Raw genomic sequence first — 27,276 nt, 5'->3', positions numbered from 1 at the left:
ACCAACGTCTCTAACACTTTCTCAGTTCAGATATAATGAAATCCAATGATTAAAAACAAGGAGCAAAGGTTCAGAGTGCCTGTCAATCAAAGAACCCAGTCAAAACAGAGGGCCCTTTTTCCTGCCCCATACTGACCTTTTTTACAGTAAGATTTGACAGAAGCCCCTAGAGCCTTAACTGAGTTATGTTTATGTTTAAGGTGTTACGCAGAACCCGCTGTGGCTCGGGGTCTTCTCTGGTGTGTGTCTATGGACACAGGCACACCAACCATGCTTCCATCTCAGTGTAACTTCAGGGAAGTAGGAAGGGTTACAAATGACACTGACGTCTCTTGATTCCTCCTCCCATCCCGCACCCCCCCCCCCCCCGCCCCAATAAACCTACTCTTCCTTCAGTCTGCCTCACCACCGTAACTGGCACTAATAACCACTCTGTTGCTCAGGCTAAAATTCTAGGAGTTTCCCTTGATTTCCCTCTTTCCTTCACTACCCACACCCAATTTATCAGCAAGTACCGCCGGGTCGTTCTGAAGCAGCTCGTTTCTCCCTGCCATCCACGGCTGCCCACTGCTACGGTTCAAGGCATCGTCATTTCGAACCTCCCCTTAACCGGAATGCCTCTTCTCGGGTCTCCCACTGTCCGCCCCCTCCTCCCTATTATTCATTCTCCAGGCAGCAGCGAAAGGCATGTTCGAACCTCTTTTTCTTCAAAACTCTCAAAGTTTAAAAACTTGGAACTCCTAACTGGTAAAACTCATCTAGCCAGCATTTCTATTTCATTCCAGATGAAGCAAATTTGCTCCTCCCCATCATTTCCCACTGGGAAGTTTCCCTCCCATTAAGAAAGAAGACAAGTTAGTCAGGTGACTGAGCAGAGAGACGGAAGGATCAACATCCCCTGAGAACAGAAATGACTTACGGCTTCAGATTTGGGAGGCACTGGAGGTGGAGGTAGGGCGATCTCTGAAGACTTCATGGCTGCTCCCAGAGTTCCGGGCACAGGCAGAGGAGAGGTTGCACATTTGGACCGGACGGAACCTCTGGACTGATCGCATCTGCTCTTCTCGCTCAGGGAACGCGTGAGAGGCTGATGGCTGGGCTTGCCGTCCTCCAGCCAGAGCTCTTCGTAAGGAAGCTCCGACTTCCCCAGGATGCCTGCCGACTCTTCACCGGCTTCTGGGAACAGGTAGTCGCTCCCACTGTCTCCCAGGTCCTGATAGGGCAAGATGTCGTGAGGGAAGGGGGCCCACTCTCCCCCCAGGTCCCTGCAGCCGTGGAGGTTCACCTCACTGTTGCCATGGAGATTGTTGCCATACACGCAGACGGAGAGCCGGTGGAAGGACTGGGTGAGCTCATCGCGGGCGTAGCTCAGAGAATTGGGCACGTGGTTGTGGCCAGAGCACCGGCCCTTCCTGGGGCTCTTGCAGTCCTCATTCCAGTCGGTCTTCACATCTCGGACAGCCCGGGAATACTCGTCGATGTCGAATTGTTCTTGGCAGACACCCAGCCAGTGATGGACCAGGGTCTCGGGCCACACGTCTCCCTTTACCAAGTGTTCTGGGAGGCTGAACTTGGGGACCGTCAAGTGCAAAGGGAAGTGCATGGGGAGGATCTTGTTGTTCCGTAGCACACAGCAAACCACCACTGTCTTGGTCTGGATGTTCACGAACTTGTAGCGATGCCCCTCGCGGATGAAGTGGAGGTCATAGGGGTTCCTGGGTGGAGGGCTGGGCACCGTCACGTTCACGGGGAGCCTGGTTTTCTCCACAATGTTGCGGATGGTGTGCTCGCCCTCCTGCATCTGAAGTTCCAGGGGACTCCGGGTGCTGAATCTGCCCTTGCACTGGAACGGCAGGCTAATGCTTTCATTGGTCCGGTGATTCATGCAGATCAGGCATGGCATTTTGCCCTTCCCCAGCTTGCTGATGGAGTTGAGCTTGCCGATCTTTTTGAAGATTGTGTTGAGTCGTGACTTCTCCTTGAAAGTCTTTGCATACAGGATTTCTGCCTGCCCCATGAGAGTGAGTTCATCCCCAGTACAGAGGGTGATATTATAAACTTCGGTGTCCTCATTGCATTCACCTGAAGCAACCTGCAACAGGAGAAATCAGTTTTACGTTAGTTGCCTTCAGTCCATTCCCGCAGAAAAGCAGAGAACTTGCCATGAGGACACACAAGCACGTGTACAAAGGAAAATGCTGTTCCCGCACTAAATTTGGCCACTCCATTTCGTTTATAATATTTATATGGCTAACAGTAACAAGAAGATATTCTTTTAGACTTGTAAAAACATACTTTGTTCTGAAGAAATAAGCAATCTGTTCGTTAGTAAAAATTTAGGAAATACAGAGAAAAGACCCAAGAAGAAAGTAACACCCACGGACCTGATTCAGAAATAGCCACCGTTATAATGGTTTGATAAACATTCTTTCAGTTTCTTTGTCCACGTAGAGCAGCCTATCATATGGATAATTATTTTGGGATAGTAATATCATTCTGTCTCTTCTAGCTATTAAAAAAAATGCTTTCACGAACACCACTGTAGAATATTCCTTTTTTTTTAAACTGTTAAAAACATTTTTTTAAAGATTTTATTCATTTTATTTGTCAGAGAGAGAGAGAGAGAGAGAGTAAGCACAAACAGAAGAAGAAGCAGGCAGAAGGAGAAGCAAGATCCCCGCCAAGCAGGGAGCCTGATGCAGGACTTGATCCCAGGACCCTGGGATCATGACCTGAGTCAAAGGCAGATGCCCAGCCAACTGAGCCACCCAGGCGTCCCACTTCACTATTAAAATTTTATGAAATTTGGGGCGCTTGGGTGGCTCAGTGGGTTAAAGCCTCTGCCTTCAGCTCAGGTCATGATCCCAGGGTCCTGGGATCAAGCCCCCCATCAGGCTCTCTGCTCAGCAGGGAGCCTGCTTTCCCCCACTCCCTTCTCTCTCTGCCTGCATCTCTGCCTCCTTGTGATCTCTGTCAAATAAATAAATAAAATCTTTAAAAAAATTTATGAAATTTTCTAAAATTGGAATTGGGAGAGAGGATGTAAAAATGTTTTATTTCTCCCTGTCCTTTAATTTTATTATACAAACTATTCATGTTCTTTGGCAGAAATATTAGAAAATATAGATCCAAAGATGAACAAATTCTATAGTCTTACCACTAAAGATAATCTATGTTAACAATATATATATAAATATATAAATTTATATATAATTTTATATGTTTACATGTATTTATTTATATAAATTTACATAAATAGAGAAAAAGAGAAATGAGATGCGTCATCTCTCTTGGAGATATATAAATACATGCACACAATTTTGTTACTTTGTTTCTCACATTTTCATTTTCTCCTGTTAGGTATACACCTTTGGTTATAATACTGAGCTTATGTATCTGATTATCTGGGCATATGCCTTAATTTTTCTAGCTAGTTCCTTATTGTTAGACAGATGGGTTTTCCCAATGTTTAGCAATTATGAATAGTACTGCAATGAATTTTTTTACAGTTCAACTATTTCCTTAGGATAAAGGCCCAGAAGCAGCACTGCACAGACAAAGCTATCGATATCTATTTGAAAGGTCTAATATGTATTTCCTATTGCGCTTCCTCAATGTTATATTTACTCACACTTTTCCCACTTTATGAAATTACAGGTCTCTCCATTAAATCAGTTTAATGTCTTCCAATATTAAAGGTAGAGCACACATCCTGCATTTATTTATTCACATTTTATTTTATTTGATTATTAGGGTAGTGAATCTATTTTGGTACTCATGTATCTGGCCATTTAGATCTCTTCCTTTGTGAATGTCTGTTTGTGCCCTTCACCCATTTTTTTCTATTGGGATGGACATCTTATTGATTACTTTTTGTCATGTGAATATCATTGATTCTATATATTTTCCAATTTGTTGCATGAATTTCAACGTTATAACTTCTTTAAGAGCTAAAGTTTTTTCTTCCTATGTAGCAAACATTTTCAAAATTTACCTTTGTAATTTCATTCTTGGGCAGTATGCTTCTACTAGTGAGATGATATAAATCAGTGGTTCTGAGTTAGGGGTGATTTTGCCCCGTCCTCCCCAGCCCCTGGGGACATCTGACCATGTCTGGAGACAATTGTTGATTGTCATGGCTGGGAGGGTGCTACTTACATCTGGCAGGCCAGGTATGTTGCTAAACATGGAACAATGAACAGAACAGCCTCTCACAGCCATCTAGTCCAGATTTCAGTAGTGCTGAGGTTGAGAAAAACTGAGATGATTACCTATTTTCTTCTAGAATTTTGATGGTTTCACTTTTTAACTATTTAACTAAAATTTCTTTGATGGACTATTAAAGGTAGAGATCGAACTTTAGTTTTTTCTTAAAGATTTATTTATTTACGGGGGTGGGGCAGAGAGCAACAGAATCTTAAACAGACTCCACACTGAGCACAGAGCCCAATGGGGGGCTTCATCTCATGACTCTGAGATCACAACCTGAGGGGGAACCAAGAGTAGGATGCTTAATCGACTGTGCCACGTAGGCACCCCCAACTTTAGTTTTTCAACAGCTAACTGACTGTCCAGTATACTTCTGAAATAACTCTCTCTTTTCATCATGGATTTGAAGTGCTACGTTGATAATGTACTAAATTTATAAAACACATACACTCATTCGTATACTTATATTTGCATGCACTATGAGGCCATTTACCCAAATGACCGTTCTATTTTCTCATCATAACTATACTGTTTCAATTTCTGCATCTTTATCTTACATGTTCAGATCTGATACAAAAACTCTCATTTGTGGTTATTCCAACTCAAAAAGTTTTTGGATGTCAAGAAACAAGAGAAGCAAAGTCAAAATCAAGTAACAGTCTGAGAGAAAATATGTGCAGTATTTCCACAAGAGCGAACCTCCCTAATACATAAGCAACTTTTAAGACATGACCACAACGCCTCCAGAAAAACAGGTGAAAGTCATGAAAAACCAAGTCACTAAAAAAAGGCACACAACAGACTTCAAATCCACGGAGTGATGTTCAACTTCTTTTATAATTAGAGGAAAGTAAATGAAAATTATACTGAGATACTGCTTCTTACCTAGAACACTGAAAAATATTCAAAAGCTTGACAGCATACTCAGTGGGTGAGGCTATGGGGAAACAGGCACTCTTCACCATAGCTGGTAGAAATGCAAATGATACAAGCCCTGTGGCGGGGAATATGGCAATACTGAACCAAACCATGTACATGTTTATCCCTCCATTCAGCAATCTTACTTCTAGGAAATTATCTGAAGACATTCCTCCCACGGTGTGAAAATGCAAATGCACAAGGTTATTCATTGTAGCATTATTTGTATTTGCAAAATCTTAGAATCGATCTAAATGCTTAAACATAGTAGATTGGCTGAATGAACTATGACACAAACACAAAATGTATTATGCAAATAAGAACAAGAATGATGAGTTCAATGAATTAATAGGAAACAATGAACTAATAGGAAAATGACTTTCAGGACATATTAAGTAACCCCCCCCCAAAAAAACACCCAAAGTATATATATTTTTCTGAAATTAAAACAACAACAACAACAACAAGGAATACAAGAAAAATAAACCAGAAAACCAATTAAATTGGGGGCGCCTGGGTGGCTCAGTTAGTTAAGCATCTGCCTTCGGCTCAGGTCATGCTCCTGGAGTCCTGGGATCGAGCCCCACATCAGGCTCCCTGTTCAGAGGGAAGCCTGCTTCTCCCTCTCCCACTCCCTCTGCTTGTATTCCCTTTCTTGCTGTCTCTCTCTCTCTCTCTCTCTCTCTGTCAAATAAATAAATAAAAATTAAAAAAAGAAAACAATGAAATTGGTCCTTAAAGGAGGGAGGAAACTAGAAGAAGGGAGGGAGTGATACCTCTGTGAGTGTACTTAGCTATAGAGTTTCGATGCTTAGGAGGTAAGCCAATGTTCTAACATATTCAAAAAAGAAAATTACATCAGCAAAAAGTTAAAAGAAACTGAAAGCTAAACACAAATGGAAGCAGATGAATCCAATCTTATTTCAAATGAATAAACTAGCCACATAGGGGAGAGACAGAGAAATCATCCAAGTAACTTTAAAATGCTTTGACTACAAATTGCCAGTAGGGAAAAAAGACCAACAAATACTGTGTTCTTTTTGGGAGATTTGTTTTGCATATGAGAATGAGTACAGGGATTCTGAAACAACTTTTATGCATATTGTAGAAATAAACAAATGAGTAAACATGTTCTGAGAATCAGAGTTTTCACTGTGGAGGGAAGACAGAAACTGGAGGTACTGTGTTATAACTTTAGAAAACTATACACGCGCACACACATCTTTAGCTTTGTTCCTTCTAAGGGACTAGTCCACAATAGCCAAACAGTGGAAAGAGCCAAGATGCCCTTCAACAGACGAATGGATAAAGAAGATGTGGTCCATATACACAATGGAATATTACTCAGCCATCAACTTTTGTATCAACATGGATGGGACTGGAGATTATGTTGAGTGAAATAAGTCAATCAGAGAAAGTCAATTTATCATATGGTTTCACTTATTTGTGGAATATAAGGAATAGCATGGAGGATATTAGGAGAAAGAAGGGAAAAATGAAGGGGGGGAACAGGGGGGGAGACAAACCATGAAAGGCTGCGGACTCCGAGAAACAAACTGAGGGTTTTAGAGGGGAAGGGGTTGGGGGGATGGGTTAGCCTGGTGATGGGTATTAAGGAGGGCACAGATTGCATGGAGCGTTGGGTGTTATACGCAAACAATGAATCATGGAACATTGCATCAAAAACTAATGACGTACTGTATGGTGACTAACATAATAAAAAATAATTAAAAGGAAAAAAAGAAAAAAAAATGACTCCCACTATCACCAAATATACCTAGTGCCCCAATATCATGGCTCCTTGAAGAAATGCCTGACTCCAGGGCTAGGGCAAGAAAGGTAAAAGATGAGCGTGGAACACTGTATTGTGCCAAAAAGTAAAGAAATGCTCTTAAGATGATAGCAATGTGTCAAAAGGACACAGGAGCCAGGTTGAATTGGCCTCCATGGGCCAAATCCTGGACGATTGGAGCATCACAATACACTAAGACTGCAATGAATGAAAGTCTACTGATCAAAGTAGGAATGTCGAAGTCCATATGTTAACAAAAATAGGAATGAGTGGAAAAAATGAATGGAGGAAAAGATGACAAATGTGGAGGACTGGTGGGATCCAAGATTGGTACATAAAACAAACATCAATGGATGCTCATTTAGAGAGTAAGTTTGACTGAGGAGTAGGTTATGTGCATGGTCTTAGTCTTAAAGTGTCTTCGCTCAGAATGTTTACTGATTGTGAAGGGAGAACAAGTAACTACAGAGTGGAGAGACTGGACAACACCTTAGCCAGATGATCACATGTAATATAACCAGAGAGGTGTCCTCATGTGTGTGCCCCTGAATGTGATTCCCTGAGAAGGTCAGGACCTCAGTTACAGAACATTCTACCTAAAAATGCATCACTAGAACCCCAGTATGAAGAAGTATCAGACAAACCCTAACTGAGAAACGCTGTATAAAATACCTGGTATGTATGCATGAAAAACGTGCATGGGAAAAAAGACAAGAAAGGTTGAAGAACTACTCCAGAGTAAAGTGAATGAAAGACAGAATGCAACCTCAAGCAACATGCACTCCTGGAATGGATTCTGAACTAAAGGGAAGCAATGCCATCAAGTGCTTTGATGGACTGTAAAGAAGAGTATCACATCACTGCTAACGCTCCTGAATGCACTGTTTTTACACAAGAAAATATCCTCATTCTTGGGAAATAGACACTGATGTATTAAGGTGTAAAGGGCATAATGCATGTAATTCACTCTGAAATGATTCAGAAAAATGTAAGTTGTGTGTCTGCCTATGTATCTGTATGTGGGGGGTGGAGGATGAGAACAAATGTGGCAAAATATTAAAAGTTGGTGACCTTGTAACAATTTTTTTAGGACTGCAACTATTTCAAAATAAATTAAAACATGACAGTAGGAAAATCTTAAGATATCTTTGCCATTTTTTCCAGATGAACTTCACAATCATTGTGTCTATGGTTTCCATTGATAATTTTATTGAAAGTACTTTTACTTGCTGTTTTGGCAAGGAGTGACATCATCAAGATTATTTCTAAATAGGCACATGGTAATTTTCATCATTTACTGAGATCTTTTATTTCCCTTATTAGTAATTAAGTTTGCCTTCGTTATTAATCCCTGAACATTGCGTTCGTTCACACGTATGGTTTGTTGCTATTCTCTATGACCAGTAACCTCACTGTAAGAGTTTTTTCCAGTGATAATCTTAGGATTCTTAAGTGATTAAGTCTTATGTAACCAATGCAAAATTCATCTTCACCTTTTTAGTCTTCATCCCTTCTCCCCAACAACAGTGTGGTGGTAAGAATGTTGTTCCATATTTAATGTGAATTGTTATTAAAATTGATCACATGAGAAATTCATTGGTTTGAGATGGATTTTATCATGTTAGTAATGTGTCTTTCCAATTTTAGTTTTCTTCCTTTTTTTTTTTTTTTAAAGATTTTTGTTTATTTATTTGACAGGCAGAGATCACAAGTAGGCAGAGAGGCAGGCGGAGAGAGAGGAGGAAGCAGGCTCCCTGCTAAGCAGAGAGCCCACCGCGGGGCTCGATCCCAGGACCCTGGGATCATGACCTGAGCCGAAGGCAGAGGCTTTAAGTGAGTCACCCAGGACCCCTCCAATTCTAGTTTTCTAAAATTTTCTATGAAGAAGTTTTAAAAATGTTTTTATTTTTTAAAAAATTCATTTACTTATTTTAGAGAGAAAAGTGTGTGCATGTGTGAGCGGGGGGGAGGAGCAGAGGGAGAGGGAGAGAGGGGGAGATAATCTCAAGCAGACTCCATGGCTGAGCAAAAAGCCCAACATGTGGCTCGATCCCACAACCCTGAGATCATGACCTGAGCTGAAACCAAGAGTCAGATGCTCAATGAGGTGAGCCATCCAGATGCCCTAAAAAAATGTTTTTAATCAAATGCCATTTCTGCATCCAATAAGATAGTTATATGTTTATTTTTAACTTTGATGTCCTGGTTTTATACTAAAATAGTAAATTCCCAAATAGAAAAACAAGGCTACATGCCTGAAATAATCTGTGTATGATCACGGTGCACTTAAAAGTGTATTGCATGACTCTTGGATATTATTTGATCTACGGCTTATGTATCTTAGTCACAGGTGAAGTTAGTCTATGGTTCTATTACGTGATCTTTATCAGTTTTAGTATCAGGCTTATATTAAGGCTGAGATTGTTTTTCTTTTATGTTAATGAAAAAGCATCTGGGTAAAGTGATTGGCCATGTTCACGTTGTTTACTGAGCAGTAATCATCAGTAAGTGTTTAGAAGACTTGGCAGTGGCAGACTTTGTAAATAATTTCTCATGCACTATTCTAGGTCATCTCTATGTAATTTTAAACTTTGGAACAAGCAATTTGTCAATCCACATTAGTGCTATAAAAAACAAACAGCTCTGTTGTCTCTACATTGAAGTGCATTTCTCTGTAGCAGGCATTATCAGTACCTACATGGCAGCACAATATTATTTTAATGGCAGTTCAGGCCTGTGAGGTTTAAAGTCCATTTTAGGTGATTCAGAGTAAGTGTCATGAATATTATTTTTAATAAGACCACACTTAACTGTGTTTACTTTCAGACTCAGTATTCGCTTGGCCTCCTACATTGGAGTTACATTTAGGAACCTAAATAAATAAATAAATAATAAATAAACACAATTTAACTTTTTATTTGCAACAACTCCAGATTTGCAGAAAAGTTGCAAAGCTGTATACCTTTGCCTAGCTTCTCCTGTTAACATTCTACACAACCATGGCACATTATCAAAACTAAGAAATTAACACTAATACAAGATGACTAACTTAACCACAAAGCTTTATTTGGGTTTCATTATTTTTTTCCACTAATGTCCTTTTTCTCTTCCAGGATCAAACCAGGATACGACACCACATCCAGTCCTTGATTTTGTGAGCTTCTTGGTCTTTCCTTGTTTTTTATGATCTTGACAGTTTTAAAGAATATAGTTTAGGGCTTTTTTTTTTTTAGGGTTTTGTTTTTTTTAAGCTAATAAATCATTGATAAATTATAGTACTTGGCCCATATGAGGACTGACTTTCTTTTCCTATAGGACCTGTAACTTCAAGGTTTCAGTTACTTTATTTTGTTGACTTTGGTCACCAAAAATCCTAAAAAGACTCATTTGCTATTAATTCTAATTTTAGTTTATCCCTAAGGCTTTTGTTTTCAGCTAGCATCTAGCTATGTATATAACAATACAGATCAGAGCTCAGCAAACTACTATGCACAGTCCAAATCTGACCCAACACCTGCCTTTGTAAATAAAGTTTTATTAGGACACTGCTGTGTCCATTTATTTATGCATAATTTATGGCAGTGTTGAGTAGCTGTGACAGTAACTATATGGCCCACAAACTAACATATTTATTCTTTGTCCCTTTATAGAAAGTTTGCTGACCCCAGGTATAAATGAATGAAAAGAACTATGGCCTTTGGAAATTAATTGGGCCAATACTATTAACTTAATTACCAGTGAAGTTTGAATCTATCTTCACTATTAGTGACCTCAGAAAAAAAGTATTTCACTTTTTTGAGCCTCAGCATCCTCTCCATAAAATGAGAACATGACTGTGTACTTCACAAGCTTAATCAATGTACGTAAACAACCTTCCACAGTGGTAAGCTCTCAATAAATGGAGGCCACTACTCTTGTTACTACTTTTGTGAACAATAAAAACATTTAAGTTTTTTTTTCCCCAAGTAAGCTCTATGCCCAATGTAGGGCTTGAACTCATGACCCTGAGATCGACAGTCACATGCTGTACCAACTGAGCCAGCCAGGTGCCCCCAAAACATTTAAAAAAAAATTTTTTTTTTTTTAAGTAGGCTCCATGCTGGGCTTGAATTTACAACCCTGAAATCAAGACCTGAGCTGAGATCAAGAGTCGGATACTTGGGGCGCCTGGGTGGCTCAGTGGGTTAAAGCCTCTGCCTTCAGCCTAGGTCATGATCTCAGGGTCCTAGGATCGAGCCCCACATCGGGCTCTCTGCTCAGCAGGGAGCCTGCTTCCCTTCCTCTCTCTCTGCCTGCCTCTCTGCCTACTTGTGATCTCTGTCTGTCATATAAATAAATAAAATCTTAAAAAAAAAAAAAAGAGTCGGATACTTAACTAAGCCACCCAGGTGCCCCGACATTTGAATTCTTAATAATTCTGTTTCTCATTGCCTTTCACATTTCTGTATTTTCATGCTGGTTTCTATTTCTACCCACTACTGTTTTCAAGCCCAAACCACTACTTTAAGCATTATCCTTTCTTCTATGCTGAAGAATTGCTCAAGTTTTTATTCAGTGTGTTATCCCAGAATAAAACTTAATGTCAGAAGAGGGCCTGAAATATCCTTACAGTTATATCCCAAAGGAAGTGAACATATTGAAATGATTCAAAAATATATACCATTTTAAGATAGACTAGCCTCCAAAACACTCAGCTGCACTGCTGTATTTCCCTTCTGGTGGAACTTTGTAAAAAACTTGGCAATTCATCCATTTGGATGAGGATGGAGACAGAGATGTTGAGAGAAAGGGTTCTCAGGAGACTTGAGAAACACACACACACACTCACTCATACAACAAACTATTTCCAGTTAACACACAAGGAGCCAACAGTGCTTCTCAAATGTGAAGCAACAACAGAGCATATGTTTCTTCCCGGCTCTTTAAATCAATCCTTAATATATTTTTTCCTAATTCACCTTTATAAACATACACCTTATAAAATGAAGAAATCATATGGGCTCGTGAGTACCACATACCAGACCAGCTGAAAGAGAACGTCTAGGCTGCTCAGGAGACACCCATCAGCCACTACGTGCACAGATGAAACAGATCAAAATTGTCCTTGCTATATGTCACTCTCTGGGCACATTCAACGGTTTTGTCTGTGTTGTTGTGTATGTATATCCTTGTAACGGAAGTAACTCCTACTCCCATACATAAAAATGCCTAACATATGTGAGGACAATCTGTAATTCCACACTCCCAAACCTGATGTCATCATTAATGCTAGCAATTAGCTCTGCATAAATTATGAGACTAATGTCCCGACAGATCCTGTGGTCACTGTCAGCGACAGATGAAAAATCCGATAAATAAACGCTCTTCCTTTGGCAGTTGAGTCCAGCAGTCTCCTCTGGTTTCCACAGATGTGATTTATTTGCATAATTTCTTTCCTTCTCTATTTTTTTAATAGCAAAAGAAACAATGCGTTCTGTCTAAGTGCTTCGGTATGCGTGCCTGGTTAACATTTCCAGTTTCAGTGTTTCCTGAGAGGAAGTAATTCAAAGTGTGTTATCTAAACAACTCTAATAGGTCTAATCCAGGAAACTATCAGGGTTTTACTGTTCGTAATACCATTCAGGATTAATAATACCCACGGTCAAGCAACATTTTAAAACACTGATAGAAAATTTTACACACACCCACACCCGCAGATGTTTCTGGCAACAGATAATCTGTTTTCTAAGAACAGTTGTTCTAAAGATCAAACATGGAACAGAGGTTAAAACTGCAACCCTTGGGAAAAAAAATTAGGACTGATCTGACGGCTAGATTAAACAGCTAATATTTGATTAATATTAGATCATTTCCCCCAAAAGTTCAATTTTTCTAATTCTTTCCTTTGGGAAAATGGCAGAAAATGAAACACAAAGGGGCATGAAGAGTTACTTGTCAATCCTGAGTCTCTCTCTCTTTTTTTTCTTTTTCAACAGGAAACAGGGCAAAGATGACAAGTACAATGGCAGTGATTTAATCTGTGATGGTACAGCAGAGGGCTTCAAGCACTGCTTCAAGGAACAAGGTTAGTTTTTCAGACAAGGTCTCAAAACCTCAGATGACACCCCCCCACCACCACCATAAAACAAAAAACACTAATCAAAACAAAACTCACTGGCCCATGGGGCTATCTTCAAACACTGAAATAATTAACCTCACAATTGTATCCAATTTGTCATTCTGAACGAATTCTGAAAATAAGTGACATGACTCATGGTAAAGAAAACATGCAATTTTAAACAACTGGAAAGTAAAAATACAAGTTGGCTATCTCCAAATCCATTCAATCTTCATTTAAGAAATTTGTTCTTACATCTGACAAAATTCAGGTTACACAGTAATCAATAATTTCTGATCTCTCTGGAATACAGCCAAGAACAAGGCAGTGGAGTTAAAGGCCTCTGAGCAGGCAAAAAGATGTTATGTTGATGGTAGGGCTTATAGGAAAGCCTTTAAGGGCCATAACTCAGCATACTTCCTCCCCTACAATCAAAATTCCATTCAACCTGGTTACCAGCCCACAGCATAACAGAAGTGAATATTAAAACTGGAAACAGGGATGGCTAATTAAGGCACCTATTCTAACTTATGTAAAGGGGACAAACAATTTGAATGAGACCATAAAACACCCAATTCTCAGTGTTAAGGTCTCTTCATATAAAGACAAAAGTCATAACACATCTCAGGAGATGGAGAGAAGTTTAACTTACTTCTCGTTAAGATGGAAGAAAAGTATTACACATTTCAGGAAACTGAAATGAAATTATAGTTCTTTGGACAGAACTTTTGATAAAATTCACAGCTCCCCCAAAGGCTGGCTAACTAAAATTACTTGTGCTCTAAAGGTGCCAGAGAGGAGGTAGAAAATAACAGAGCAATGATTCCTATTCATTTTGAAACCTCGTAAGAAAAACCCACCTCTCTGATTATTATAATCTTAAAACATGTGGAGGAGATGCTTTTTCTGAACTGTCATGACAGACATTAGGAATGGTATTTTAAACTAGGAATGGTGGTTATGCCTGAACTACACTCTTAAAACCACACACACACACACAAACACACACACACACAATTCCCCGAAGAACACTAATGCTTCAGCACCACCGTTTTGTATTACTTTACAGGACGACCACAGGACGGCTGACAGACACAGAACAAAGTCTACATAGCAAGTTGTTTTCGCCTAAAAGACAAAATGATCAGAAAGATGTCAGAGAATAAAATAATTATGACAAGAGTAGAATCACAAACAGCCCAAAACCTCTCCATTAATGTATTCTCAAGGCCTTGTGTGTAGCTGTTCTGTTAAAAGGAGTAAAGAAAGTAACAGGACATATGTTTGATTTGTTAACTAGTTTATACATGGAAATAAGACATAGTCTAACGAGTTGGCAGAAGAGGAAGAGCTGTATTTCTTCATCTTTTTCAGATGGCAACTTTAAAAGGGGTAACTAACATGTTCAGATAAAAGGCACATGAACTGCCTCTAATCTGTGACTTAGGGGGAAAAAACAGCTGATTCTCAGTAACTTGGAAGCCCTGGAAAAAATCCCAAGGTCAGCATCAAGTTGCACAAACCACTCACCTTAAACTTAGAACTCTTGCTTATTTATTGCGTGGTGCTGTTCTGCCACCTTTAGCACTGCTTCAAGCAACAAGGCAAGGGGCCAACTGTATGTAGCCCAGTTTCTATAACAATACCGGTTCATACTTAAAAATTTTTGGGTTCATACTTTACAGGGGTATTTTTGTTGTTTTTAAAAGGGTTCGTTTTGACATATGCTGCGCTGATGTTGATAGTAAGTTTACTTGTAGGATTTTCTTTTTTAAGTACTGGCATCAGGAAAGATCTAAAAATCTATACGTAGAACATTCACAAAAGCTGCCAAGTCCTGTGTGTGAGACCATAGCTGTTTCCAAAGTACAAAAGACAGAAGAATTTGGCTGGGTAATAATTACGGGACACATTTATTTAGATTTTTAGATAAGAAAATGAATTAACTGTACAAGCTACAGTACATTATCACTGTGAAAGGATATTCCGATCACAATCACGAGCCTTAGCTCAATCCACAAACAGCATTCAAGGGAGCACAAAGATGACCGAATCAGGACACCCAGTTTTTGCTGCTAAGTAATTCTGTGGCTCCATGTGAATCAATGAAGTCAGCTAACATCTGTTTCTTAGTTTTCCTATTTGTCAAAAGGAGGAGTAGGGCTCAGCGGTGTCTAAGGGCCTTTCCAGATCTAAAATGAGATGATTATAAAAACTCTTGTCTATAAACTTCCTTCGTTGTGCTGGATTATTTGTAATATTTCATTTTAGTCTCGGTCATGTTTCTCAGTATCGAGAAGCTCAGTTACCATTCAAGTTCTCTGAATCTTACAGGATTTTTTTTTCCTATTAAAAAAAGACAACACTGTAATCCTTCTCCCACTGGGATAGCTCTGCTGCTAGACACTGCCACCCCTGCCAAAAACAGGTGCCAAACCCAGTAATCACGAGCTGATATGCAGGTGACAGGAATGTTGGCTCAGCTCTTGCCCCAGACCACATGGTAATGGTTCTGGAGAGGTCTGTGCCCGTAGAAGCGGTGACTACACTCCCGGTCTGCCTGAAATCTCACTATTTCCCTGTGAGACATTTCCCCCAGTTGAGACAATGCAAACTTGTTATTTTGCCTCTGGGGAAAATCTATGCTGGAACAGCTGAAACCTTGGACCTCACTAGCTGGAATGAAAATAGCAACATTATAGCATCGAGATCAGGGTATTTGGACTCTCTCTGACTCGAGAGCACTAATTTTAATGTAGAAAGCTTTTGGGTGAGAGCCGTGAAGTCAGAAGGCCTCTTACGTGCTTACCAAGGGTGGCAGGTTACCCAATGCCAAATTGAAGGCCATCTTTTCTTCCCTCTGCTTACGTCTCAGGAAGGACAGAAGTGAAATCAGGGCATAATTTGTTAGTCATTATTTTGGTGGCAGAAAGCAGATGTGTGGGAAAATTTCTCATTATTATTGGGTTTAGTTCAAAAGGCTGGAAGACGTTTGAAATAATTCACTGGGTACCAGTATAATAAGTTTCCAAAAAAGTATCTGAGGTGAAGGGGTATTTTGAAACAGCAACAACAACAGTTACTAGGTATCGAGTTTTTAATATCAAGTCCAGGGTACAAAGAACTAAATAAAGAGTAAGTGAAATAATCTGTAGTGGGATTTTTTTTTTTATGTGAAACTTAATTTAGTATGATTTTATGTTCTGATTCAGAGGTTGGCAAACTTTTTCTTACAGGGCCAGACAGTAATAATTTTAGGCTTGTGTGCCATATGATCTTTGCTGCAATGACTCAATCCTACTATTGTATTGTGAAGCAGCCACCAACACGGCACACCCCTATGCCTGGGGTGGCTGTGTCCCAATAAAACTTTATTTGCAAAACAGTGCCTTACCCAAGGGTATAGTTTGCCAACTCCTATACTAGGCACTTGCAAAGCGCAGTAATGCGTTATTTCATTTAATTCTCATGAAAAGTCTCTGAGGAGGATAGAATCAGCCCTGTTTTGCAGGTGATGATCCCTAAACTCAAGGGGCCATGTGACCTTTCTGTGATCACAGCCCAATGCCTGGACTCAGCTCCGAATTCAGAGTCTGAGCTACACTACACAGTCCAGTATGCTCTTTAGATCATGGGAGCTTGTTTAAAGAAAGATGCATGCCCGAAAACTATTTGTGTGACTATTTCTCTTCTTAAAAGGTAGAGGAATGAGTCTTTAGATGGGGTTAGCCAACTGACACAGAACAGCTTCTGACTCTGGAAGTAAACGTGAGGATAGTGATGGCTGATGAAAAATTAAAACAAATCGTTAAGAAAGAAAATGCCTGTTATAGTTAAAAACAAATATGCCTGGGTGTTTGGGTGATTTCAACCACCACATCATCCACTTTTGATTTCAGTTGGTCGGGTGTCCCACCTTTGATTTCAGCTCAGGCTGCATTGCAGGGTTGTGAGATCAGGCCCCATGTTGGGCTCCCTGCCCAGCGGAGGGTCCGCTTGAAATTCTCTCTTTCTCCCTCTGCCCTTCCCCTCTCCCTGCTCACATGCTCTCACTCTCTCCCCCAAATAAATAAATAAATCTTAAAAAAAAAAAAATGCAGTAAGCAAGTTAAAAAAAAAAAAACAACAACCAGAACTATCACCATGGAAACCAAAAACTAGATGGATAAAGGAGACAATGTGAAAGAGGCAGGTGACTGCTGTCTTAAAAATATCAAATGCCGGGGCGCCTGGGTGGCTCAGTGGGCTCAAGCCTCTGCCTTCGGCTCAGGTCATGATCCCAGGGTCCTGGGATCGAGCCCTGCATCGGGCTCTCTGCTTAGCGGGGAGCCTGCTTCCTCCCTTCTCTCTCTGCCTACTTGTGATCTGTCTGTCAAATAAATAAATAAAATCTTAAAAAAAAAAAAATCAAATGCCACTGGCTTAGGAGGGACTGGAGCCAATGCACACAAATGATGAGCAAGAGGCTACCTGTCCACATATTCCTTCATTTCCTTGACCATCTCATCTCCCATTTTCTGTTCCTACCACCTTAGCTGCCCACTCAAATGGACATACTTAGACTTGCTTTCCTTTTTTTTTTTTTAAATTTATTTATTTAAGTAATCTCTACACCACCCAACATGGGGCTCAAACTTACAACCCCGAGATCGAGAGTCGCACTTTCCCCCGAATGAGCCAGCCAGGTGCCCGGGACATACTTAGATTTGAAAAAAATAGCTACTCTTGTCATTTCCTATTATCATTGCCTAAAGTTCAATTTCAAGCATTTTATGCGCTACTGCCACTCCAATTTTGCACATCACTTTCTTCACCACTTCAGAAGTTCCTTAACCCCGTTAAGATCTCTAGTTTTCACTGGGGTTACAATTCTTCTATTCACACTTCTTTATTCAGTGAGGAATCTATGGCTCATCACTACCTGTCACTCTAGGGCACACTCCGTCCACACCTTTGCTCACTTCTGTTACACTCACCCAGTAGAACCCCAGCTCTGATTAAACCTAAGGCTCTGTTTACTCTGTATCTGCATCCAGGAAGCCAAAGATGGCTGGAAGAAAAAAAAATGGTGCTGAGTAATCTCACTTGAAATGCATACCTTGACAAAACTCAGCGAACATCCTATTATACTTTCCTGGTAAACTTAACTTTCTAGGTCTCTGAGCTGATTATTATTTTCTTCCTGTCAAGGCTAACAAGGCTTCCATTCTGCTGAACTTTATGGCTAGTTTCCAGTCCTCCTCTATTTTAATCAGTAAGTAGCATTTGACACTGTTGTCCATTCCTCTTTGAAACACTTTTTAAAGCCATTTGGCTTCTGGAACATCTACCCACATGCTCCATCATCTTTCTATCTCACTGTTACTGCCTGTAATCTCTCTTGGACCCCAATGCTGGGGTGTTCCAGGGCTCAGTCCTTGGTCTCCTCTCTTCTTTATCTAGTGTCCAGGTCTCAGCTTTGGCACTACTGACATTTTGGGCCAGATCATTCTTTGATGCGGGGCTGTCCTGTGTACTACAGGGTTTTCAGCAGCATCCTTGTCCTCTACCCACTAGAAGCCAGTAGCACTCACCCTTCTCCAAGCTGTAGCCATCAAAATTGTAAACTGACATTGTCAAATATCCCTGGGAGGGAAAAAAGAAAAATCACCCCTGACTGAGAACCACAGATGTATATGAACTCAACTAGCTCTGTGGCTTCAAATGCCATCTAGGAGCTGATGAGCCCCAAACATATAAGCCCATCCCTTGCCCCAAGCTCCAAACTTGTACACTCAACTGTCTCCTTGATCTCTTTATTTGGAGGTGGTATTTGTACCTGTGTATTTATTGTCTGCCACTTCAACGGACACAACCTCCAGGGTTTGCATATTCACTATTTATTCCCAGTGGCTAGACATATAGGAGGTGCTTAAAATGTATTTGCTGGTTAAAAATTAAACATTTAACATATATTAATTCACTTCATGCAAGTTAATCAATGATGGGCCAATCAGGCAGATAATTTCAAACACATCAAGGCATCTTAAAGACATTTAACTTCAAGATAAAAGGAATGGCTTATTTTTAATTTTTAAAAATGTAATCTTTTCACCTAACATGGGGCTCGAACTCATGACCCCATCAAGAGTCACACACTCCACCAACTCAGCCAGCCAGGTGCCTCAGGAATGACTTAATTTTAAATAAATTGGTGAACAGTACTAATCCTATCCATTAAATTTTAGATACAATTCTGCTACAGTCTTGAAAGTAACAATCACTATAGAGTTCCCAATCTTTCAACACCTCCATTCTACTCTACGCCGTTACTACATTTCATTTCTATTTGTTATTATAAGTATGTATGACTTCATATATACATTTCCTTATTTCAAATAATAATTGTGCCCTTTGACTCCTAAGATGTCTGTTAGCTGCCAATTCTTAGCTGCAAGTCATTTAGTTTTTTATCCTCTTGGTCTAATTTATGCTCTATTTGAAACGGAGAGTAGAGGTAGAGTTTTGCAAGGAGGTCTGAATTCTGCTATCACTTAAAAAATTGCTTTCTGGATAATATCTCTATTTATATAACATTTAATACTATTTATAATAGCTGTATTTATGAGAATGGGGAACTGTTGGGTTTTTTAAGTAAGCTCTATATCCAGTATGGGCCTTGAACTGTCCCATGCTCTACCAACTGAGCCAGCCAGGCACCCCTGCTGTACTGTTTCTTATTCTTTTTCTCCCTCTCCAGGCAAAGCAGTAGCCAAGCACACCCCTTAGCTCTCCCTTTAAGCACTGCACACATGCACATTATGATCAATTCTTAAAAGCCATGACTTCCAACACTGTGTTTGGTGAGGGGTGGTCAGGTAGTACCCAGACATCTTTGCCATAAACCTCCCTGGTTTATTTATTTACTTGGGTGTTTATTCACTAGGCACAGATTTTTGTGTATTTCTTTGTGTAAATTTCCTGAGGTTCCTTGATCAATTCTTCTTTGAATATAATCGAACGATGTCTTAAATGATTAATGCCGGATGGATATGATAGCATCTTAAAACTTTCTAAGTAATAGACAAGAAGTAGTAAATATTTATGTATGCATAGCACAGGAACTCAACCCAAGTCCAGTCTGCTCTATGGATGCTGTAAACTTTGTAATCCATACATACCCATTTGTCTGTGCCTTTGAACTTTTTTTTGGCTTTTTTAGAAAAATTGTGGTAATATATACATAACATAAAATTTATCATCTTAACCATTTTAAAGTGTACAGGTCAGTAGTGTTAAACACATTCGCATTGCTGTGCTGAATTTTTTAAATGGCATCTCTATTACGTATGTTTGAATAAATCAAGTCAATCATGATATAAACAATCTTGGAACACTAAAAAAAAATTAAAGAAAAAAAGCCCATCAAACCTTATTGATTTCAGTATTATTGTTCCAATCACTGCTGATGTTCATACAAATTCACACACACACAAAACAGCTGCTAGAGGCATTTTAAAAAATCTTTCGCAAGTACAATATGCCACAAAAGACTTAAATTTTAATACCTGACAAAATCTTAAAAAAAAAAAATCAAAAAATTTTTATGATTACTTTCTCATGATTTATCAGCAAATGCAAGCTATTCAAGAAAACAGTTTAAGAAGTATGGGCTTTCCTTTCCAAACCATTTTTTTTTCCATTTAGAAAATTTAAAATAGAAGCTTTTTTTTTTTTAAGATTTTATTTATTTATTTGATAGACAGAGATCACAAGTAGGTAGAGAAAGAGGAGGAAGCAGGCTCCCCACCAAGCAGAGAGCCTGATGTGGGGCTTGATCCCAGGACCCTGAGATCATGACCTGAGCCGAAGGCAGAGGCTTAACCCACTGAGCCACCCAGGTGCCCCTAAAATAGAAGCTTTAAGGAAAGATTTCAATCATATCAAGACAAGAACCAAACAGGATTTGATTAGCTTCTGACCAATGAATCTTGGTACATTTAAAAATGAACATGTTTTCACAAATCCTCAAGGTAAGTTCAAGTTGCCTTGAGGACTCACAGACCAAGTCACTGAAGGGCTTAAAAGTTATGAATATTTTTGAGTACCAGCATAATTTAGCTAGTAAAGAATTTGACAGGACACGAAATTGACCCATTTTACTCATAAAACCAAATAAAGTCGACGATAGCCGCTCTACTTTAAAACTGGAAGGACGACTTGGCTTGGCCGATCAAATGGGCAGAACCACTCACTGCTCCAGTAAGGAGGCCGTCTTGGGCATGTTCCCCCTTTCCTGAGGCGTGTGGGTGGAGTGACTCATCCACAAAGACACTGTTGCATTCTTGGACTAAGATACCCCACAGTCTGTTTTTCACATAGAGTGGATTTCTAACAAACAGGCATCTTGCCCCCAAAATATTGAAATGTTTAGAGAGTGTGACTTAGTTGGACTTCCTGCTGAAAGGAGGTTAATGGTTTCAATGTGAACACTTTCGAGACTGTTGTAGCATAACTGTGGGTGTTGCTGGAGAAAACAGTGGATTCACAGGCAAAAGGGTTGGGCCTCAGTGACACCGCTTCCCCAGTTAGTCCCTCTTCAAAAGCGAGTCTAGTCAAAGGAGCTCGCTCACTCCATAGCTGGGGACAGAACTGTCCCTTTAAGAATGCAAAATGAATACAGCACAGTAAACACTATTTAGCTTTTCTCTGAGGGACAAAGATCAATAGATACCTACTAGGCCACACTCTACACATCAATCTTCCCTGTGTGTACCGACAGAGACAGTCTGCAAAGAATGGAACGAATATGAGTGGACGTCGGGGCGTACTCTGGAACCTTCTCTCTTTAAGTGTTCGGTATTCGTCGTGTCATACACCTTTTGCTTGCTCCCACAAGTGGAGCATCCAGCCTCACAGAAGAGCTGGTCAAACAACCATTACACGTTAGAGAATAAAGTCCAAATTAAAAAAAAAAAAAAAAAAAAGAAAAATCTTTTGATCTGCCTTGACAGTTGTTCAAGCCAGAGATAATGTTAACATCGTAACCTGTTGGAGAATCAGGTCAGCTAGAGCTCATGTGGTTCTTAAAAAGATCCGTTTTGGTCACTGACACGAATCCATGAGGAGGATGGAATTCTCCTACGAGGCACAGAGGGGAACACACTGTGCACGTAATGACCTGAAAGTTAAATTATTTCAGTGAGGATAAATATTTGGTTCTTCTAGAACTACCTTCACGTTGAATGTTATTTCCTCCATGACGTACACGCGTTCAGGAAATGCTTTAGCCACCTCCTCCACACTGTTGAAATATTGCACTGGCTCCTTTATATCTCGGTCTTGTTCCAGCAGCTTGAATTGCCCTAAAACACACGATAAACGGAAGAGATGTGAGATGTTTACGCTGGACAGCTGTCACCGTGGCGACAGCATCCCCCTTTCCTTTACTCCCACTCTTCTTTGTCAAAGGCTTCCGATCATTATCATCGGGGGAAAAAGTTACCATGGCAGAAGGTTTTCTTCAATGAGAATATGTATCGTAAAATCAGCTTACAGATGGAAAATAATCACGTACTGTTTCTTTTTCATTTTTTGTTCACACCAAGAGTTTGTTACCTGATGACCAAAATCAAATGGAACGGATGTTTGTCTGTAATTTGGTCTCAAAGCAAAAACCTACTCTGTTACAAATGATTGCTCATTTTGTTTTTCACAGGAATCACCTTCGCATTTAGTTGTAATTAACACCCACACATGTGATCTTCTGAAACGAAGGCCGAGTGGCCTGGGGGAGCTCACTGTTTAAAAAATGAGTATTTAAACGTCTTGCAGGTAGGATAAAATAGTAGATATCCTGATATCCTTGGTTTGAACAATATGCAGGCAATGCCGAAAGCTCGTGAGCGGCTATAATGTGGGTGTTGCTCTGCACAAGCATGAAAAGCCTGAGCAGAGCAATGCTGGGCCACGGGGTGAGCCTCCTTCTGATGAGTGAGCCTGGCCACGAGCCAGGTGGCATCTGGAACCACATGTGGCTTCCTTCTTTCCTTTTTATTGTTCTGTGGGAAGTTCATGAGAGAAGAATATACCATCACAGTATCCATAATTTGGGGGATTTGTAAAGACCTTTGAACGTATTCCTAAAAATTTCAAGCATCTATGGCTGTTTATACACTTTCAATATTGATGACACTTCTGCTCCGTTCTAGAGGAGTTGTTCACAGCTTAGGATAAAAGACCGTATGTACTCAAGCCAAAGACAGTGTTTCTTGGTAGTCATTTTCTGAAGGCTGCTTACAATCTAACACTTGAGAAACTTGAAAAGGAATTAAAAGCTATAATGATGCAGATCTCTCAGCATGCGTCTATAGGGCATTGGGCGGAAATAAACTTTTATTCATATTCTCAGGACTTTTTTTTACCATCTGTTAGGTGGAGGCATTATCCTAGATGCTGGAGAGAAGTCAATAAATAGGCCAGATAAAAATCTCTATCCTTCTGAATCTTACGTTGTAGCAGGAGACAATGGTAAATAGGATAAATGACTAGGGTATGTAATAGGTCGGGGGTGAGAAATGTTGTTAATAGGGCAAGGGGGACAGAGTGCAGGGTGGCCAGAGTAGGTATGGCTGAGAAGGTGAGCTGTAACATCACTGGGAGGTGTGTTCTATGAATTCTAATCATAGCCAAAAGTCTAGGCAAAGAGCTGCAGGTGGATGGGTGGGTGGCTGCCTGCTTGGCATGCTACCAATACGGCTGGAGTGGGCTGAGTACCAGGGAAGAGGGAAGAGAAATAAAGTCTGAAAAATAACAGGTGTTCAGATTACGTACAGCTTTGAAGACTTGTAGCTCTATCTGAGTGGGATGGAGAGCTACCGGGGGGATGCACAAGGAAGTGATCTAACCAACGTTAGAGAAGGACCACTCTGGCTGCTGTTTTGAGAACACACTGTGGAGGTACAAGGTGTAGAGGCAGAGAGCAGTGAGGTGGTCCCGCAATCGTCCAGCTGTGAGATGGCAGGGGTTTGGAAAAGGTGAGAACGTGTGACGAATTTGGCCTGAGCAGCTGAAGGAAGCAGGTTTGGAAGGGTGGGGGTAGGATCCGGAGTTCAGTCTGAGACATCTACTAGGCAGGCAAACAGAGGTATCCCCAAAGCTCGTAGATGGACATAAACGTGTGGAGCTCAGAGAGAAGTCTGGCTGAGAGAGTCTAGGAGTCATCAGCGCACAGATGATCTTCAAAGCCACGGCACTTGGTGATGATGGGCATGGGCTTAAGTGCAGACAGAGAAGAGGTCTAAGGCTTGAGTCCCAGGAGACTAAGAAGGACTGGCCGGGGGAGTGAGAGGCAAATCCAGAAGGGGTGCATTCTAGAAGCCAGCGATTTGAGCACTTCAAGGAGTGAGAGAGATGAGGCCTGACAACTGTCAGGTTTAGCAACGTCACTTAAGCAGCGGAACGGTTGAGGTCAAGCCTGACTGAGCTGGATTAATGGAGGCTGAGAAGGGAGAAGCGGGAGTAGCGGGAATGGACAGCAGGTGACGTTTGGGGAGTCTGGCTGTGAAGGGGAGAAGAGACACGGCGTGGTAGCTGAAGGGAGCACATGGGGTAGGATTGAGGGCGCGTTCTTGGTTTCTTTAATATGGTGGATGCTGATGGGAATGACCAAGGGAGGGACAAGACTATGAGGATGGAATTATTTGGAGCGTGTCCCTGGATAGGCAGAGGCGACACGGGAGTAGAAGGGCTGGCCCTCAGCAGGAGGTCACCTGTGAGAGCTCAGTGGGAGCTGGTGGAAGCTCCCTATAAGAAAGGCATCTGTTGAGAATAAGATCAAGTGATGAGCCGTGGGAGGGCTGAGAAAAGAGAAGACCACAGAAAAGTCCACTGAGAGCAAAGGACACATCATGACTGCCAGACAGCCGTAAGTTCTCACCTCAGGTTCACAGTCATGAATTAGAAGTGAAACCAAACAGTAGAGTTGTATGTTTTCCTCCAGCCAATGGGAGACGCAGAGGGGCTGGCACAGAGCGGACAGAGATTTGGAAACAGCCAGGACTGTAAAACTGCCAAGTGAGGACGAGACGCGAAGGAAGGGTAGAGGAGCCGGATGTATGCAAGGAAGAACAGAGTCACTGCCTGTGGCATCTGAGCTGGACGCAACATCTTGGGAGGGAGGAACGAGGGTGGAAAGTAATGGAATCAATGGATAGTGGGCTCTGATGGGGCAGAATTTCTGGAGGGAGGGAGCTCAAGAGCCAGGCAGAGGAGTGGTCAGAGGGGCAGGCATGCCCTTTGAGATAACGGAAGCATGCCGTGGTTGGTGATGACACAGTCAAGGGGGCAACCACGGGAGGTAAAGACTGAGGTGATGAGAAGCTAAAGGATCTAAGAGGCCGGGGTATTAGAAGGATCATATATGTATGCATTGAAATCCCCAAGAATGAGGAGAGAAGGAATAGTGGAGAGAGAGGCAGTGAGCCAGGAGTGAGAATTATGGAGAAACGAGGGAGGGATCCTACGTGTGGTAGATGACAGGAGCAACGATGGGGTAGCGGGTTAGAGTTTGAGGACAGGAGATGAAAGCTGAGAGTTTCCAGGGAGGGGAGAAGTGGAATGGTCAAGGGAGCAATGAAGAACCCAGCTCCTCAACTTTGGGGCAAAAAAATGGAGCTGCTACCTGAGAGAGCTTCAGGGAAGTGGTGTTTTCAAGGCATACCCAGGTTAGGGTTCAACAAGATAGAAGTAATGTCAGAGAAGACTCTAAGGACATAGGGATTTTGTTGGTGATGGACTCCGAAGGGAGAGTTTTCAGGAGTTAAGGCGAGGGTGATGAGGACAATGTAGTGAACATACCTAGATACGACAGGTCATATACCTTTAGAGCTAGGGAGGAGTATGAATAAAACATTTGAAAATATAGTATAAAATGTTAGATTATACCCTTTTCACAAAAAACAACAACAGAATTCTTAAAAATTTTAAGAAATTACAGCAATATCAGTACTACTTTAACAGATTCTGCCACGAGAACAAATCAAACTTTCATATGTCTCTATTCTACTCAGTCCTTGTACAAATTCTTAATAATTATGGCGTATCTCCAGTTTCATCTCCATTCCTCTCTATATTTTCCGACATTCCCCCAACATGTCTACACTTACTTAGAATGTTTGCATCCCATTTCATAATGGATTTAACTATTTTTCTGTCCTTACACAATGAGTCTTGAGTTAGGGTAAGACTAACGTAAGTGCCAACTCGGCCACTGACACATGGCTAATCCGTCTGAACTTTGTTTCCTCACCCACAACGTGGGGACACTTCAAAGGGCTGCCACGAGGATCAACAGAGAGGATTTTCAGTATTTAGCACAACTAACCATCTAGCAACCCTAAGCTCCCTTTCCTGTTATCAAGATGCACAGAGATCTTTTCTCTTTTTTGGCTTGCTTTCGTGAGATAAAGTTTCTAGCGCTGGATTACTAAAGCAAAGGGCGCCACACAATTCTTTGTGTTTAACATGCCAGGCTATCCTGCTTTCCAAAATACCTAAACCAATGTGTATTTCTTCCATGTGCATCTTAGTTGGACCACAGTCTTGCCAGAAGTGAGTATTCCTTTTTTTTTTTTTTCTTAAAGATTTATTTATTTATTTGAGAGAGAGAGAGAACACACAAGTGAGTGCGGAGAGGGGCAAGGAGAGAGGGAGAGAGAAACTTTGGAGTCTCCTCTCTGAGCTAGGTGCCTGATGTGGGGCCTGATCTTATTACCCTGAGATCATGATCTGAGCCGAAAGCAAGAGTCAGATGCTTAATGACTATGCCACCCAGGTGCCCACTGCAGTGAGTACACTTTAAGTTAGATAATTCACTGGGTACTAAAAAAGCATCTCTTGCCTGTAATCTGCATTTCTTTGAAGATCAGCAACGTTAAACAGTTGGATTTTTCTCCTGCAAATGGCTGTATAAATATATAATAAACGTATCTGATGTCATCTAAATTTCTTTTAACCTCCAGAGACATACGTCTAAGAGTCCATTGGATATTTATACTTGCGAGTCTCATCAGCCCCAAATTCAACATGTCTCAACTCAGGGAAGCATAATGCCTCACATACAATAGACACTTAATAAATGTCCACTGAACAAAAGACAGAAAATCGCTTTGGTCCCAGGACTAGCAAACAATGAAGCAACACATAAGTAACTGCAGGTTTTCAAAGTTATAAATAAAAGTGAGCTGCATGACTATATACAAGGTTTGCCTGTTTCTGAACA

The 27,276-nt window shown here is 40.8% G+C and overlaps 1 protein-coding gene across 2 annotated transcripts in view; it reads right to left on the bottom strand.

The window, feature by feature from the left end:
* The window catches only part of GAREM1 (GRB2 associated regulator of MAPK1 subtype 1), a 199,810-nt gene that overhangs the window by 19,060 nt on the left and 153,474 nt on the right, over positions 1–27,276 (bottom strand). For both annotated transcript variants that reach the window (XM_080822016.1, XM_080822015.1), the window contains exons 3-4: positions 22,230–22,360; positions 920–2,092 (exon numbers count right to left, since the gene is read on the bottom strand). In XM_080822016.1, coding sequence (XP_080678142.1) covers positions 920–2,092; positions 22,230–22,360 — 1,304 coding nt within the window. The remainder of the gene's footprint in view (positions 1–919; positions 2,093–22,229; positions 22,361–27,276) is intronic.

Source organism: Martes martes (genome assembly GCF_963455335.1).
Source record: "Martes martes genome assembly, chromosome: 13".
NCBI lineage: Eukaryota > Metazoa > Chordata > Mammalia > Carnivora > Mustelidae > Martes > Martes martes.
This window is presented reverse-complemented; position numbering and strand designations above follow the sequence as displayed.